The sequence below is a fragment of the Budorcas taxicolor genome, chromosome 1 (genome assembly GCF_023091745.1).
Source record: "Budorcas taxicolor isolate Tak-1 chromosome 1, Takin1.1, whole genome shotgun sequence".
NCBI lineage: Eukaryota > Metazoa > Chordata > Mammalia > Artiodactyla > Bovidae > Budorcas > Budorcas taxicolor.
The window spans coordinates 59,033,737-59,052,671 of NC_068910.1; the positions used below are offsets into that span (position 1 = coordinate 59,033,737).

General features: G+C 39.7%; 1 protein-coding gene across 1 annotated transcript in view; it reads left to right on the top strand.

Annotated features, from left to right (window-relative positions):
• NEK10 (NIMA related kinase 10) overlaps positions 1 to 18,935 on the top strand; it is a 252,379-nt gene that overhangs the window by 184,188 nt on the left and 49,256 nt on the right. The window contains exon 31 of the mRNA XM_052640083.1: positions 7,236 to 7,336. Coding sequence (XP_052496043.1) covers positions 7,236 to 7,336 — 101 coding nt within the window. The remainder of the gene's footprint in view (positions 1 to 7,235; positions 7,337 to 18,935) is intronic.

Genomic DNA, 18,935 nt, shown 5'->3' on the forward strand with positions numbered 1-18,935 from the left:
ATTCTTTTATGTGTACCTGTCTAGATTTCCCAGCACCACTTATTGAAGAGGCTGTCTTTTCTCCATTGTATATTCTTACCTTTTTTTGTCATAGACTAGGTGATTTTAGGTCCATGGGTTTATGTTTGGGCTTTCTATCCTGTACCTGTTATATTTCTGTGTTTGTGCCAGTACCATACTGTTTTGATTACTGTAGCTTTTTAGTAAAGTTTGAAGTCAGGAAGCCTGATTCCTCCTGCTCCATTTTGCTTTCTCAAGATTACTTTGGCTGTTTGGGGTCTTATGTGTTTCCATACAAACTGTAAGATTTTTTGTTCCAATTCTGTGGAAACTGCCATGGCAATTTGATAGAAATTGCAGTGAATTTGTAGATTGCTTTGGGTGGCTCAGATGGTAAAGCATCTGTCTACAATGTGGGAGACCTGGGTTTGATCCTTGAATTGGGAAGGTCCCCTGGAGAAAGAAATGGCAATCCACTCCAGGACTATTGCCTGGAAAATCCCATGGACAGAGGAGCCTGGTAGGCTATAGTCCATGGGGTTGCAAAGAGTCAGACACAACTGAGCGACTTCACTTTGACTTTCACTTTTGAGTAGTATATTTATCTTTACTATATTGATTCTTTCAATCCAAGAACATGGTATATTTCTCCGTTTGTGTCCTGTTTGATTTCTTTCATCAGAGTTTTATAGTTTTCTAAGAACAGGTCTTTTGCTTCCTTAAGTACATTTATTCTTAAGTATTTTATTCTTTTGACTGGGAGACCTCACTCCAATTAATATTGCCTGGGGCGTGATGGTCTCTGTTAGTCCAGTGGTTCTGACTCAGTTCTCCCACCTCAGGAGCTCAGGCCTGACCTCTGGCCCATGAAGTGGGATCTTGCAAGTCACAGGTCATGCAAAAAAAAAAAAAAAAAAAAAGGAGCAGGACAATACAAATAATTACAGATTAAATTTAGAAAAGTAACAGATATATTCAGAAAAATAAGAATCTATATAAAACAAGTACTGGAGGGTAAAACTAAGCTCCAGTAGCAAAGAAGAAAAAAAATCATTAATGATCATAAAGAAGGGAGCATAACAATAATAAAAATAATAAAATGAATTCAGAAAATTAACAGATATTTTATTAAAAATAAGAAGAATATATACAAAAGAACCACTGAAGGGTAAAACATTATCGAGGTAGAACTCGATAATGTCAAAGAACAAAAAAACCCCAAGCAAAGCAAAACAACAACAAAAGAAACAAAAAGACAGAAAAACCTCAGCTGTGAGGGGCAGGGCTTAGGCAGGGGCTGGGTTTATGTGGAGGCTAGCTTTAGGCAGGGGCAGGGTCCTGATTCACTACTGGAAAAGGCCCTGGTTGTGGGTTGGGGCTTCGGTTCAGCCTAGCTGAGGGGGCCTCTGCAGTCTCTCCTGCCTTAGGGTGTGGAGGATCACATCTGGGGCCCCAGGAGTCTCCCTGGGGCTGAGTGGGTAGAATAACAGGCAGGTTCCCTGGTCCTCTGAACTTCAAGTGACTCTTGCCCAGGGCTTGGCTTTTCCTTCTACTCCCTTCCTCTCATACCCGTAGGACCTACACAGGCAGAGTAGGTCTTGTAGGGTGGAAGGCACCTTGAAGGTCAGAGAGGGCCCCAGGGGTGGAGAGCCAGGCCCAGGGCCCTAGGAGACTCCTTTGGGCTCAGTGGGCAAGGGAGCAGCAGGCACTTCTGACCCCCGAGGGCTCCCCAGTTTGGCTTGTGTCCTTCTCCTTCCCACTCCCTCTCACACCCCCAGTACCCACATGGGCAGAGAGGTCCCTGAAGGGCATAGGACCAGGCTTGGGGCCTGTGCAAGCTCCCTGGGGCCAAGTGGGCAGGAGGGAATGCCAAGAACATTCCCCCCTCCCCATCCTCCAACCTCTGAAGGTCCTTCCTACCTCCCTGTTAACCTCCTGGAGGCAAGCATGCCTCTCCTGGTGCTCCCAGTCACCCGTCAGCCACACCAGTCCTGTCTGGCCTCCACTTTTCTCCCCTCTTTGCTCCCGTTCACATACTACCTGATTGCTTAGTGGTTCCCCCTATCTGCCTTGTTTTCAGAGGCCCCCCACCAACATCTTGTGAGTATCCTAGTTGTAGGGTAACAGAAACTCCTAATATATACATATATATATATATATATATTTTTTTTTTTTTCCCCAGGGAGCTCCTGCTGTAAACTCTCCCTTCCCCTGTTGTTCAAAAATCCCTGATTCTTAGCAGAGAGAATTCAGAAAAATAGTATACTATGTCTTGGTCAATTGGGGGAATATGTGTAGTCCATCTCCTGATCATTTTGTAGTAACTAAAAGGTTCAGAGGTTGTACTGTGAATTGTGACTTCAGTAGACTGGACCGAGAGTGGGCCCCTAACTTCACTTCTGTAATGTGTCATGAGATAATAAACCAGATATAGTGCATTGCAGAAGGTATGAAGACATAATGTTTCCAATTTATTACGTGTATTTGCTTTTCAAAAATATTTGATTCATTAAATGTTAAAAGGTACGATGAGAATGTGTTAGAAGTAGCAGTTCCTTTTAAGAAAAGAAGTAGTATTTCAGGTGTGGGAAGGAACATATATGTTAGGTTACATGGTCCATGGTTTCATGGTCTCCTGGTAACAAGTTAGGAGAGTTGAGTAAGTGTAGAGTTTAGGGCCCATCTAAATGCAGGTCCCGGTTTTTCAGGCTTGGTTGGACACTCTTCTTAATTTCAGTTATCTGTAAAATGAGGACACCGTTCAGAACAGTTACAAGGACCACATGAGACGACATGTGTGAAACCCTTGCCAGCACCTCTCCAGGTCCTCCTACCACCACCTCAGAGGGGAAACAGCTGTTCAGTGTCATGTTCCCCACACAATAAGCTAACACATATTATTGTTTGGCATTTTAAGTAAATTGCCACTTATAATGAATTTTGTGGTTTTCTCCTAAGTTTTAAAACACTAATTCAGCTCCCTATCTTAATACAACCATAAAAGGAATACGGAGGGAGGAGGGAGGGGGGTTCAGGCTGGGGAACACGTGTGTACCTGTGGCGGATTCATGTTGATGTGTGGCAAAATCAATACAATATTGTAAAGTAATTAACCCCCAATTAAAATAAATAAATTTATTTTTAAAAGTTTGATTTTATTTAAATTTGAATGAGACTTTCTATCTTTTGCAGCAGGAACTATATAGGTATGAATCATGAACATACTATGCATGACTGACATTGAAATAAGATCAGTTTATATGGTATCTTTTTTTTTTTCCTGGCCACATTCTGTAGCATGCAGGATCTTAGTTCCCCAACCAGGGAACAACCCAGGCCCTTGACAGAACATAGATTCCTAACCACTGAACCACCTGGGAATTCCCATCTATGATCTCTTTTTAACCGAAATTTGTTTTAATAAAATTGTCAATATAAATATGTGTTGCATTTTTTGTGAATAGTTAAGTGTAGTATTTTCAGTGTGCTAATCTGAAAGACTGAGGGAGAATGCTTTATATGGCTAAGATTTGCCGTGAAGTTGGTAGTTATTAATGTCTTATGAAGAAAAAATTTAAAGATATATATTTGGATTCTTATTTTTGTTTTCCTAAAATTACTAATGGCTAAATACATATTTTGGGATGGGGAATATAAAAAACAGTGATGATTTGATAAGGTAGAAAAGGAGGAATAAAAATGATCATACCTAGGATTAGCTGAAGTTGTTCAGGAAATCAAGAGGGTTTGCAAGTGTTACAGTCAGACTCCCATCACTGTGAAACCTTAAATTTCTTTCTTCTCCCCAGTCCTAACCCATGTGATCACTCACATCTCAGTAATACTGCCAGAGCACCCAGAGTGCTGAACTGGTCATGCAGTCCTGACTTGTCATGGCATAACAGCAGCAGATAACCTTGAGAGACTGTCTTTAGTCTAGGTGATGGGGTTGGGAATTGCCCTTTAAACCGAACAGAAGTAACAGATTAAGGGAAAATACTTATAAAATACAGTAAAAGGATTAGTATTCAGACAATGTAAAGAGCATATACAAATCAATAAGAGAAGAGAAACTTGGGAAACAAACAGAAAATTCACCAAAGAAGGGCAGCACCTCATCAGCATTTAGATAAACACAAAATAAAACAAAATCACAATGGTAAAATGGAAAAGTTTGATTATAGTGTTGATCAAGGGATAGAAAAATGGATTCTCTTCTGGTCAGAGTGAAAATTGATTCAGCTCCTTTAACATGTATTTGTTAAAATTGCAAATATGTGTATCAAAGGGCCCAGCTACTTAATTTCTCCTTATTTACACTAAAAGACCTCTTGCACTATGCACAGTGAGGCACACACACACATATTCACTGTCTGAATACATATATTCACTGCAGCATCATTTAATATCATCATAAGCTGAAAGAAAACTAAGTCCCTATCAAGACAGAAGTGTGTGCGTGCATACAGAACAGGCAGCGGAACATGTAGTACTGTTCAATGGTGGTCATTAAAAATGAGCTATGATGTGTATTGATAAGAAATAATCTCCAAAGCAGACAGAATAAAAATTGTAAACCAGACTTATAATGTGTCACCATTTATTTAAAAAGAGGGAAATAAAGCATGAGGTAGCACTATAGATTTTCTACAATGGTAGCTTTCAAAGTGTTTTTTTGGAAATGATCCTCAGTAAGGCACACATTTCATATCTAGACTGAGTGAACCCTTACTACATGCAGTACTCTGAAATTTTTCTATCCTGTTTTATTCCATGCCATTCCTTTCCACTTTTCAAAAGCTGGTCCTGGCTCATTAAACTGATTCAGGGCTCAACCATAGTTTGGAAAATATTGCTCTGAATGTACACACTGAAGTATGTAAATAGACAGAAAAGTAACTGAAAGGCAACACGCCAAATTGGTATCAGAGGTTACCTCTGGGGAGAAGGCTGATGGATGCTGGTTCCAGGGGCTCTAGAGTCTCTTCTGTGATACTTAGGTTGTTGTACATTTGTTTGCATATTTTATAATAGGCATCTGTAAATATACATTTTAAAATGTACTTTTTAGAGAGTAAGAAACCAAAGCTATTTTCAAAACTCAAGGAATTACTGGGATTGAGAGAGTAGTGGCCAAGGGTCTTAAAGAAAAATTATCATTACCATCTTTCTAAATTCCACATATATGCATTAGTATACTATATTGGTATTTTTCTTTCTGGCTTACTTGAGGGATGGTACGGGGAGGGAGGAGGGAGGGGGGTTCAGGATGGGGAACACGTGTATACCTGTGGCAGATTCATGTATGGCAAAACCAATACAATATTGTGAAGTAATTAACCTTCAATTAAAATAAATAAATCTATATTAAAAAAAAAGAATTGTTGCACTGCATATTGAGTAGTACAGAAGGCAGGCATTCTAGCTAACTATTTCTGTTTTATATCTATGGCCACAGATATAAAACATCAACTAAACTGCATAAGTTTTAGATATCAATCTAGACAAAAAAATAATTACAGGGGTGGTGTGGGGAGAGAGATGAGAGAGAGGTTCAAAAGGGAGGGGATATATGTATACCTATGGCTGATTTATGTTGAGGTTTGACAGAAAACAGCAAAATTCTGTAAAGCAATTATCCTTCAGTAAAAAATAATTACAAAGTAAAACTATAAAAAATCAAAAAATAAATTTATTTAAAAAGAATAATTATTTCTGCAGAGAAACATTACTGTACAAAATATAATGTATGTATACTTGGCCATCTCTGCAGACTAAAGCAGATATGTCCAGTTCTGTTTTCTATTTCCAAACTACCTTAATTATTTCTGGTTTATCTTCACATTTTTACACTAAGGGTAATTTATTAAGCCTCATTTGAAAGGTCAAGTAACTCATGTTTACAAGAAGTTAGACAGAGTTCCTAGAGGAGGTAGATCCTTTAAATTTCAAACATTTAAATGGCATTAAATGTAGATGAATTAGAACTAGATGATTTCTTGTGTGAATTTCTCAATACAGTAAAAGCACCCATAAGAAAAAAGAATATTTTCTTTTTTTTGTAGTTTGTTTCCTAAATATACATTTTCATATGCTAATTATAAGACATATTGAATCTTTTAATGGCCACATTAAATTTTCTCTATAAATGTTTTGAAAATAAATTTTTAGGGTAAAATATGTAAGCCTTCTCAGAAAGCACTAATATAAGAATCATTTTTCAAAATCTTAGCTGTTGCTAAAGCAATGATTGTGTTCACATTTAATTTCATCTACTCAAGGTTTCATTGAGGTAAAAAAAAGAAGGTCTTTGGAAATTTTCTTTAAAAATGAGAATTTAGGAAGAAAAGCATTATTTTAGAAAGCATGCTACAGGTTGCAGCAAGGAAGGGAAGAACAGGAAGATGGGAGAGAGGATAGTGTACATCCACCTATCTGGTCTTTCTTCTGTTTTGGATCTGAGGTTGAGAGGAGGCAGAGGGGACCTTGTGACTAATATGGAGGTTAAGGCCTTTCCTTTAAATAGCTTTACATTCCTTGAAGTGAAGAGTGGGACTTGTGCCTATGACATGTGAATCTGGGAAAGTGGCTTATATACAATTTGGCACCAAGCTAGCCTAGGACTGTGAAAGTGATGTGGCTCTATGATGAGAACTCAGAATAAATTATAAATGTGTCTTATTGAGACCTGAAGGGAGGTGAAAATTATAATTTGTAACAATTTTCAAACTCTTGATTATATTACAAATTGTAATTTATTAGTTTTTTTGTTTGCTCTGTAAGATTGCCTATTCAGTATTTGCATTTTGGTAGTTTTAATAAAATTAGTTTTATTTGCTATAATGAATTTTAAATTTAAAGTGTGATAGTCTCTTAGCTGCACATTGTCTGAAGCCTGCCTTTTCAGTGGACACAGCATACAAGACACCACTGACTGCTAGTGGCAGCCTGGTGCAATTGCAAGCAATTTTCCAAGTGATAGTCTTCCAGATGTTATCAATAACATCATCATGTTACTTAGGGGTCTGAGAAGTAGAAGGAGGGAATTATGCATCCAATGTCATAAAATATTGAAGTTTTACAAACTCTCTACATACTGTTTCATTAGTAGGATGAGGGCTTTTGCTTTAATTGTTATTTTTCCCCCTGAATTTTACCCCATTTTCCCATTAATACGGTGTTTGAAGGGGAAAACCAGGGTCTTCACTAACTGCAGATTTTTTTTTTACCCACAGCATCTGCAGGAATTGCTGTGTCACAGAGGAAAGTACGTCAGATCAGTGATCCTATTCAGCAGATCCTAATCCAGCTGCACAAAGTCATCTACATCACTCAGGTAAGTGTGCCAGCTTTTTATTTCTTTTTCATCTTAAGTACAAGTTTGGTGCTAATATTGCCAAAGAACTCCTTTGAGAAACCCTTAGAATCCACTCCTGTACATGTTCTCTGGGTTGCTACTAATATGGAATAACAAAATCTTGCAGTTTTTTTTTTTTTTTAAATGTATAAGCTATTTCCTCTTTGGTAATGATGTGTACCAGTTCCCCTGGATCATATTGAGATATGACCCTTGTTCTTGACTTAAAGCTCACTATTGTGGGTCTTAAGAGGAATGAGTATCTCTTTTAAAGATATTAGCCCTCGTTTGTCCTAGGTGAGGTTAGTATAAAGTTTTGAAGCAAAAGAAGGCTTGTCTTCTCAGATGCAGGGTTTAAAGCTACTTCCACTGGCAATGATAGTTCAGAGTGAGTTGAGTTTCAAGATAGTCAGTTTTAACTGGGTCCAACAACATGTCCCTACTTGGGGTTTTAGTATTCTAATCTTTTTTTTTTTTTTAACTTTTGCATGAGAAATTTGGTGAAATGAGCATTCAGCTGACACTGTAACTCAGCAGTCTACTCAATTAGATTCCTGTTTGATTATTAGCTATACCAGTGCTGTGATAGCAAGAAGTACATTCTGTTAGGGCTGTCATGGAATCTTTCTGGCTCTTAGACTATTATTTGAGCTGACAGTTAAAGAACCCAAGCCTGTCATTGTCTCTGTAAATGCTCCAGTACATCAGAAGGACCCACCTACCCCACCATCCTTGTGGTCTTCATACTGCCTGATCATCAAATGTAGCAGTCACTCAAGCTTCCATGCTGCTGCCTTCAGTTGGCTCTTCATCCAGATGACAGTGATGAACTGCAGCAGCACTGCATGCCATGGATCACTAGCATCTTGTGTCCTCTTGGCAAACAACCTAGCAGTGGGCTTAGTTTCAAGGGTACAATCAAACCAGTTTTCAAATACCATCTGTGTGGCTCCTCCTGGACAATCCTGGAACCAAATGTTTCACTAATAGTCTAGTCAGGGAACAGAAACCACAATGATTTCAACAGGGATGGTTTCACTTAAATACTTATGTAAGAATTACTCATAATAACAGGGTATCATCTACTGAGGTGGAGAAGGCACTCTAGTATTCTTGCTTGGGAAATCCCATGGATGGAGAAGTCTGGTGGGCTACAGTCCATGGGGTCGTGAGGAGTCAGACACAACTGACGTGACTTAGCAGCAGCATCTACTGAGGAGGGGAAGAGAAATTTAAAGACTATAAGAGCAGATAGGGAAGTCACTATTTATAGGGCTAAGGAAGAGCACCCAAGAAAGGAACAAAATGAAAGAGGACGCCCTATCCTGGGCTGAGGTTCAGACCTCACTGGAAAAACCAGAGAAATGGTCTGAGGTTCTGTGCTTTGGATCTGCTGGAAAGCAGCATGTAAGGACAACATGCTAGGAACTGCCCTCCGTGGGACCAGGTGAGGTACCAGAGGTAGGTTCTGCTCCATGGAACTCTTCAGAAAGCTGGTTGCAGGGTTGGTGCCACTGAATCCGGTTGAGGGTTAGCACCACTTGAAGTTCCCTTCCCCGCTGGAACCAGAAAGACAGGCTTCATCCTCCACTAGTGCCCTCTGCTGATAGATCTGAACATCCAGCCAGCTGACAAGGGACATATGTTTCAGTATCACAAACAGGGCAGTGAAGGTGGATTTGGAACTGAGAGTAAACAAACTGACAACTGGCACAGTTAGCCTGGGGGCTGGATAAGGGACTCCCTTATTTGGAACCTGCCAATCTCCAGCTTCTTACTGTTCCTCCTTTGACTTCTGCCCATCCTGGAGAGTAGCCTGGCTCTTATCTATCATGTTTGAATTGTCTTTTATGGGTTTTTTTGTTTGTTTGTTTGTTCATTTTAAAACTAAATCTAGTATTCTTTCCAGTTACCCTGAGGGCCAGCCTTCTGAGACTGAAGAGTCTACCTTTTTCTCCATTTTCTGCTGTCAACCTTTCCCTTATGCAACCCCCAAAAACTGTCTACCTGATTGAATGAAAGTAGGTGAAAGGGCACAAGGACATATGATGGGGAAAGAAAATTGGTTAATAAGTCAAAATATAGTCTGACATATCTCTATTGAGTAAAGGTATTATATGCAAAAACACATTTCCATTTAAATAATGATATAAATATGTGGGAAAGTATTTTTAACTGTAGTGTTATGGAAATAACTTCAAATAGCTTCTTGGTTACCTTAACAATTCACTACCAAATTGAGATAAAATATCCTTTGAAATTTAATTTACATATGCCTGTCTTGATCTTTTTAATATATTAATAATAAAAAACTTTTTAAAATATATAAATATATTTTATAAAATTTATATTTATATAAATATATAAAAATGATCAAGACAGGACAACTTGGAAGAAACGGACAAATTCTTAGAAAAGTACAACTTTCCAAAACTGAACCAGGAAGAAATAGATAATCTTAACAGACCCATCACAAGCACTGAAATTGAAACTGTAATCAGAAGTCTTCCAGCAACAAAAGCCCAGGTCCAGAATTCAGCTGAATTCTACCAAAACTTTAGAGAAGAGCTAAAATCTATCCTACTCAAACTCTTCCAGAAAATTGCAGAGGAAGGTAAACTTTCAGACTCACTCTATGAGGCCATCATCACCCTAATAACAAAACCTGACAAAGATGCCATAAAAAAAGAAAACTACAGGCCAATATCAGTGATGAACATAGATGCAAAAATCCTTAACAAAATTCTAGCAATCAGAATCCAACAATACATTAAAAAGATCATACATAGTACAGTGACCAAGTGGGCTTTATCTCAGGGATGCAAGGATTCTTCAGTATCTGCAAATCAATCAGTGTAATACACCAGATTAACAAATGGAAAAATAAAAGCCATATGATTATCCCAATAGATGCAGAGAAAGTCTTTGACAAAATTCAACATCCACTTACGATAAAAACCCTCCAGAAAGCAGGAATAGAAGGAACATACCTCAACATAATAAAAGCTATATATGACAAACCCACAGCAAACATTATCCTCAATGGTGAAAAATTGAAAGCATTTCCCCTAAAGTCAGGAACAAGACAAGGGTGCCCACGTTCACCACTACTATTCAACATAGTTTTGGAAGCTTTGGCCACAGCAATCAGAGCAGAAAAAGAAAGAAAAGAATCCAAATTGGAAAAGAAGAAGTAATAATCTCACTGTTTGCAGATGACGTGATCCTCTACATAGAAAACCCTGAAGACTCCACCAGAAAATTACTAGAGCTAATCAATGAATATAGTAAAGTTGCAGGATATAAAATCAATGCACAGAAATCCCTTGCATTCCTATACACTAATAATGAGAAAATAGAAAGAGAAATTAAGGAAACAATTCCATTCACCATTGCAACGAAAAGAATAAAATACTTAGGAATATATCTAGCTAAAGAAACAAAAGTCATATATATATGTGTGTGTATATATATATATATATAAAACTATAAAACACTGGTGAAAGAAATCAAAGAGAACACTAATAGATGGAGAAGTATACCATGTTCATGGATCAGAAGAATCAATATAGTGAAAATGAGTGTACTACCGAAAGCAATCTATAGATTCAATGCCATCCCTATCAAGCTACCAACGGTATTTTTCACTGAGCTAGAACAAATAATTTCACAATTTGTATGGAAATACATAAAACCTTGAATAGCGAAAGCAATCTTGAGAAAGAAGAATGGAACTGGAGGAATCAACCTGCCTGACTTCAGGCTCTACTACAAAGCCACAGTCATCAAGACAGTATGGTACTGGCACAAAGACAGAAATATAGATTAGTAGAACAAAATAGAAGCCCAGAGATAAACCCACGCACCTATGGACACCGTATCTTTGACAAAGGAGACAAGAATATACAACGGAGAAAAGACAATCTCTTTAACAAGTGGTGCTGGGAAAACTGGTCAACCACTTGTAAAAGACTGAAACTAGAACACTTTCTAACACCATACACAAAAATAAACTCAAAGTGGATTAAAGATCTACATGTAAGACTAGAAACTATAAAACTCCTAGAGGAGAACATAGGCAGAACACTCTCTGACATAAATCACAGCAGGATCCTCTATGACCCATCTCCCAGAATATTGGAAATAAAAGCAAAAATAAGCAAATGGGACCTAATCAAACTTAAAAGCTCCTGTACAACAAAAGAAACTATAAGCAAGGTGAAAAGACAGCCTTCAGAATGGGAGAAAATAATAGCAAATGAAGCAACTGACAAAGAATTAATCTCAAAAGTATGCAAGCAACTCCTGCAGCTCAATTCCAGAAAAATAAACCCAATCAAAAAATAGGCCAAAGACCTAAACAGACATTTCTCCAAAGAAGACATACGGATGGCTAATGAACACATGAAAAAATGTTCAACATCACTCATTATCAGAGAAATGCAATCAAAACTGCAGTGAGGTACCATTTCACGCAGTCAGAATGGCTGTGATCCAAAAGTCTACAAGCAATAAATGCTGGAGAGGGTGTGGAGAAAAGGGAACCCTCTTACACTGTTGGTGGGAATGCAAACTAGTACAGCCACTATGGAGAACAGTGTGGAGGTTCCTTAAAAAACTGGAAATAGAACTGCCATACGACCCAGCAATCCCACTGCTGGGCATACACACCAAGGAAACCAGAATTGAAAGAGACATGTGTACCCCAATGTTCATCGCAACACTGTTTACAATAGCCAGGACATGGAAGCAACCTAGATGTCCATCAACAGATGAAGGGATAAGAAAGCTGTGGTACATATACACAAATGAGTATTACTCTGCCATTAAAAAGAATACATTTGAATCAATTCTAATGAGGTGGATGAAACTGGAACCTCTTATACAGAGTGAAGTAAGCCAGAAAGAAAAACAGTAATACAGCATACTAATGCATATATATGGAATCTAGAAAGATGGTAATGATAACCCTGTATGCGAGACAGCAAAAGAGACACAGATGTATAGAACAGTCTTTTGGACTCTGTGGGAGAGGGCAAGGGTGGGATGATTTGGGAGAATGGCACTGAAACATGTATAATATCATGTGAAATGAATTGCCAGTTCAGGTTCGATGCATCATACAGGATGCTCGGGGCTGGTGCACTGGGATGACCCAGAGGGATGGTATGGGGAGGAAAGTGGGAGAGGGGTTCAGGATGGTGAATACTTGTACACCCACGGCGGATTCATGTTGATGTATGGCAAAACCAATAGAATATTGTAAAGTTAAAAATAAATAAATAAATAAATCAAATTTCATGTTTAAGTAAATAAATGGATATGTTTTATTTCTTTCTGGATTCCAAAGTATTTTAAAGCAAGAATGAAACAATTATTAACACCTAATTAATATGCTGTTATACTGCCAGCATAATAAATTATTTCATATTTTTGGCAAAATGGCATTCCTTGCTGCAAATTCAGATATAACCATGGTGATTGTAAAAATGTTTTTCCAGAATACTTTAAAGTTTATGACTTTGTACGTAGTAAGGAATGATTCCTCTTTGGGAAACTAAGTTACAGTGCTCATTAAACTTAATGCCTTTCAAATAAAGGAGATAAATATAAGGCTAAGCATTACACTCACATATTCACCAAAGTTTGAAGACCAGGATCAGTTTTTTCTCTCTGGTAATTGCAAAGGAAAACTTCTGAAAGTAAAACTGAATTGACAAAGCGAACAAAAAACCCTTCTTGTTCATGTATTTATGTACTAGGCTCTCAAACTCTCATAGACTTATGCTGTGATAGCACCCTGAATTTCAGACCCAGGTCCCTTCTGACAACCAACAAGTGACTTTAAATGGGAAACTGCTTATTTTTGGCTTGTGGTGACCTTTCCTACTCAATTTCCATGGAGACAAATCTGTGGAAACAGTCTAAAAGCAGCTATTTTAAGAGACACAATGTTAGAATCCTTATCCTGCCTCCAGTGATTTTTCATCTGTTTTCGTCAAAAACGGGATAGTAATCTTAAGACCAGTGAGCTGAGAATGAAATCAGTGGTTCACTTCCATTGCTGTAAACCAAAATTGATCTTTAAGCAATTAAGGTGACTGAAATACATATGTTAGCAGGAGTCTTCATGTGTTATTGCTTAGGTAGAAACTTTGCAGCCAATGTAAGATTTGGATTTAACTCTATAGTTAAAATTTGATTGTTGTGTTAAATAAATGCTTTGAAAATCAGCATATTGCAACTTTAAAAAAATGGGACATCTGTCTCCTAGAGAGTAGACTGTTAGTTTGGTTGGAGCTCCTTTAGATTGTCATCTTAGCAACAATACTTGTTGCCAGAAGAACATAGAGATGTGGTCAGAAATAGCAATGAACTGCCCTCAGATGAAAAGTGCAGGACTGAAAAAGCAGAGACATTACTTTGCCGACTAAGGTCTGTCTAGTCAAGGCTATGGTTTTCTCCGGCGGTCATGTATGGATGTGAGAGTTGGACTGTGAAGAAGGCTGAGCACCAAAGAATTGATGCGTTTGAACTGTGGTGTTGGAGAAGACTCTTGAGGGTCCCTTGGACTGCAAGGAGATCCAACCAGTCCATTCTGAAGGAGATCAACTCTGGGATTTCTTTGGAAGGAATGATGCTAAAGCTGAAGCTCCAGTACTTTGGCCATCTGATGCGAAGAGTTGACTCATTGGAAAAGACTCTGATGCTGGGAGGGATTGGGGGCAGGAGGAGAAGGGGACGACCCAGGATGAGATGGCTGGATGGCATCTCTGACTCGATGGACATGAGTCTGAGTGAATTCCGGGAGATGGTGATGGACAGGGAAGCCTGGCGTGCTGCGATTCATGGGGTCGCAAAGAGTTGGACACGACTGAGCGACTGAACTGAACTGAACTGAACTGTCATACTGTTTTTTCCAGCAGTGGTGATGGATGAAGTTAGATCCATCTGTACTCTCTTGGTTCCTAGGGGCAAGGATGACAGATTAGATAGAACTTAGGGCAAATCTGTGTTTCTCAAGTGGACTCAGGTTTTCAGGGTTTGTAAACTCTTAAGGCAAATAGATGGGGAAAAAATGGAAACTGTGACACGCTTTATTTTGGGGTCCAGAATCACTGTGGACGAGACTGCAGCCATGAAATTACAAGATGCTTGCTCCCTGAAAGAAAAGCTATGACAATCCTACACAGTGTATTAAAAAGCAGAGACATAAGTTTGCCAACAAAAGCCAACATAGTCAAAGCTATGGTTTTTCCAGTAGTCAGGTACAGATGTGAGAGTTGATGCTTTCAAACTGTAGTGCAAGAGAAGACTCTTGAAAGTCCCTTGGACAGCAAGGAGATCAAACCAGTCAATCCAAAAGGAAATGAACCCTGAATATTCATTGGAAGGACTGATGCTGAAGCTGAAACTCCAATAATTTGGCTACCTGATGCAAAGAGCCAACTCATTGGAAAAGACCCAGAGGGTGGAAAGATTGAGGGCAAGAAGAGAAGGGGCAACAGAAGATAAGCTGGTTGGATGGTATCATCGACTCAATGGACATGAATTTGAGCAAGCTCTGGGAGATACTGAAAGACAAGGAAGCCCAGATAGTGCTTCAGCAGTCACAAAGAGTCAGACATGACTGAGCGACTAAACAACAAGAGAATTTTACGTTCTGTGTATTTATTTTGATGATATGTTAAACAGTTTAGCATTTAGTGAAATCTCCTTTTAAACAGTAATATGTCAAATCACTTTTTTTCAATAGAAAATATACTATTTGAGTCACTATCAAAGCAGATCCTGTGGGCTACTGAAAGGTTGTTGTTGAGCCATGAAAGATGACAGCATTCTTGGCCTCTGCAGGAGAGGAATTCAATCCAGGGCCAGTGACGAGGCTTGATCGCTCAGAGCTCTTGTGTAATAAAGTTTTCAGTTCAGTTCAGTTCAGTCACTTAGTCGTGTCCAACTCTTTGCGACCCCATGTACTGCAGCAAACCAGGCCTCCCTGTCCATAACCAACTCCCGGAGTTCACTCAGACTCACATCCATCGAGTCAGAGATGCCATCCAGCCATCTCATCCTCTGTCGTCCCCTTCTCCTCCTGCCCCCAATCCCTTCCAGCATCAGGGTCTTTTCCAATGTCAATTCTTCGCATGAGGTGGCCAAAGTGCTGGAGTTTCAGCTTTAGCATCATTCCTTCCAAAGAAATCCCAGAGTTGATCTCCTTCAGAATGGACTGGTTGGATCTCCTTGAAGTCCAAGGGACTCTCAAGAGTCTTCTCCAACACCACAGCTCAAAAGCATTAATTCTTCAGCGCTCAGCTTTCTTCACAGTCCAACTTTCACATCCATACATGACCATTGGAAAAACCATAGCCTTGACTAGATGGACTTTTGTTGGCAAAGTAATGTCTCTGCTTTTGAATATGCTATCTAGGTTGGTCATAACTTTTCTTCCAAGAAGTAAGCGTCTTTTAATTTCATGGCTACAGTCACCATCTGCAGTGACTTTGAAGCCCAAAAATTAAAGTCTAACACTGTTTCCACTGTTTCCCCATCTATTTCCCATGAAGTGATGGGACTGGATGCCATGATCTTCGTTTTCTGAATGTTGAGCTTTAAGCCAACTTTTTCACTCTCCACTTTCACTTTCATCAAGAGGCTTTTTAGCTCCTCTTCACTTTCTTCCATAAGGGTGGTGTCATTTGCATGTCTGAGGTTATTGATATTTCTCCCGGCCATCTTGATTCCAGCTTGTGTTTCTTCCAGTCCAGAGTTTCTCATGATGTACTCTGCTTAGAAGTTAAATAAGCAGGGTGACAATATACAGCCTTGACCTACTCCTTTTCCTATTTGGAACCCGTCTGTTGTTCCATGTCCAGTTCGAACTGTTGCTTCCTGACCTGCATACAGATTTCTCAAGAGGCAGGTCAGGTGGTCTGGTATTCCCATCTTTTTCAGAATTTTCCACAGTTTATTGTGATCCACACAGTTAAAGGCTTTGCATAGTCAATAAAGCAGAAATAGATGTTTTTCTGGAACTCTCTTGCTTTTTCCATGATCCAGCGGATGTTGGCAATTTGATCTCTGGTTTCTCTGCCTTTTTCAGAACGAGCTTGAACATGAGGAAGTTCATGGTTCACGTATTGCTGAAGCCTGGCTTGGAGAATTTTGAGCATTACTTTACCAGCATGTGAGATGAGTGCAATTGTGCGGTAGTCTGAGCATTCTTTGGCATTGCCTTTCTTTGGAATTGGAATGAAAACTGACCTTTTCCAGTCGTGCGGCCACTGCTGAGTTTTCCAAATTTGCTGGCATATTGAGTGCAGCACTTTCCAGCATCATCTTCTAGGATGTGAAATAGCTCCACTGGAATTCCATCACCTCCACTAGCTTTGTTCGTAGTGATGCTTTCTAAGGCCCACTTGACTTCACATTCCAGGATGTCTGCCTCTAGATTAGTGATCACAGCATCTTGATTATCCGGGTCATGAAGATCTTTTTTTGTACAGTTCTTCTGTGTATTCTTGCCACCTCTTCTTAATATCTTCTGCTTCTGTTAGGTTTATACCATTTCTGTCCTTTATCGAGCCCATCTTTGCATGAAATGTTCCCTTGGTATCTCTAATTTTCTTAAAGAGATCTCTAGTCTTTCCCATTCTGTTCTTTTCCTTTATTTCTTTGCATTGATCGCTGAAGAAGGCTTTCTTAGATCTTCTTGCTATTCTCTGGAACTCTGCATTCAGAAGCTTATATCTTTCCTTTTCTCCTTTGCTTTTCGCCTCTCTTCTTTTCACAGCTATTTGTAAGGCCTCCCCAGACAGCCATTTTGCTTTTTTGCATTTCTTTTCCATGGGGATAGTCTTGATCCCTGTCTCCTGTGTAATGTCATGAACCTCATTCTATAGTTCATCAGGCACTCTATCTATCAGATCTAGGCCCTTAAATATATTTCTCACTTCCACTGTATAATCAGAAGGGATTTGTTTTAAGTCATACCTGAATGATATAGTGGTTTTCCCTACTTTCTTCAATTTAAGTCTGAATTTGGTAATAAGGAGTTTATGATCTGAGCCACAGTCAGCTCCTGGTCTTGTTTTTGTTGACTGTATAGAGCTTCTCCATCTTTGGCTGCAAAGAATAGAATCAATCTGATTTCAGTGTTGACCATCTGGTGATGTTCATGTGTAGAGTCTTCTCTTGTGTTGTTGGAAGAGGGTGTTTGCTATGACCATTACGTTCTCTTGGCAAAACTCTATTAGTCTTTGCCCTGCTTCATTCCGCATTCCAAGGCCAAATTTGCCTGTTACTCCAGGTGTTTCTTGACTTCCTACTTTTGCATTCCAGTCCCCTAGAATGAAAAGGACATTTTTTTGGGGGGGTTGTTAGTTCTAAAAGGTCTTGTAGGTCTTCATAGAACCATTCAACTTCAGCTTCTTCAGCGTTACTGGTTGGGGCATAGACTTGGATTACTGTGATATTGAATGGTTTGCCTTGGAAACGAATAGAAATCATTCTGTCATTTTTGAGATTGCATCCAAGTACTGCATTTTGGACTCTTTTGTTGACCATGATGGCTACTCCATTTCTTCTGAGGGATTCCTGCCCACAGTAATAGATATAATGGTCATCTGAGTTAAATTCACTCATTACAGTCCATTTTAGTTTGCTGATTCCTAGATTGTCAATGTTCACTCGTGCCATCTCTTGTTTGACCACTTCCAATATGCCTTGATTCATGGACCTGATGTTCCAGGTTCCTATGCAATATTGCTGTTTACAGCATTGGACCTTGCTTCTATCACCAGTCACATCCACAGCTGGGTATTGTTTTTGCTTTGGCTCCATCCCTTCATTCTTTCTGGAGTTATTTCTCCAGTGATCTCCAGTAGCATATTGGGCACCTACTGACCTGGGGAGTTCCTCTTTTGGTATTCTATCATTTTGCCTTTTCATACTGTTCATGGGGTTTTCAAGGCAAGAATACTGAAGTGGTTTGCCATTCCCTTCTCTAGTGGACCACATTCTGTCAGGCCTCTCCACCATGACCCACCTGTCTTGGGTTGCCCTGTGGGCTTGGCTTAGTTTCACTGAGTTAGACAAGGTTGTGGTCCTAGTGTGATTAGATTGACTAGTTTTCTGTGAGTATGGTTTCAGTGTGTCTGCCCTCTGATGTCCTCTTGCAACACCTACCATCTCACTTGGGTTTCTCTTACATTGGGCATGGGGTATCTCTTCACGGCTGCTCCAGCAAAGCGCAGCCGCTGCTCCTTATTTTGGATGAGGGGTATCTCCTCACCACTGCCCTTCCTGACCTTCAACGTGTGATAGCTCCTCTAGGCCCTCCTGCGCCCACATAGTCACTGCTCCTTGGACGTGGGTGGCTCCTCCCGGCCACTGCCCCTGACCTTGGGCGTGGGGTGGCTCCTCCCGGCCGCTGACCCTGGCCTCGGACACGGGGTAGCTCCTCTCGGCTGTTCCTGCGCTGTCGCAGCCTGGCACTCTCGGCTACTGCCTGTGACCTCGGACTTGGGGTAACTCCTTTTGGCCGCTGCCCTTCGGGCATGGGGTCCTCCCGGCTTCTGCC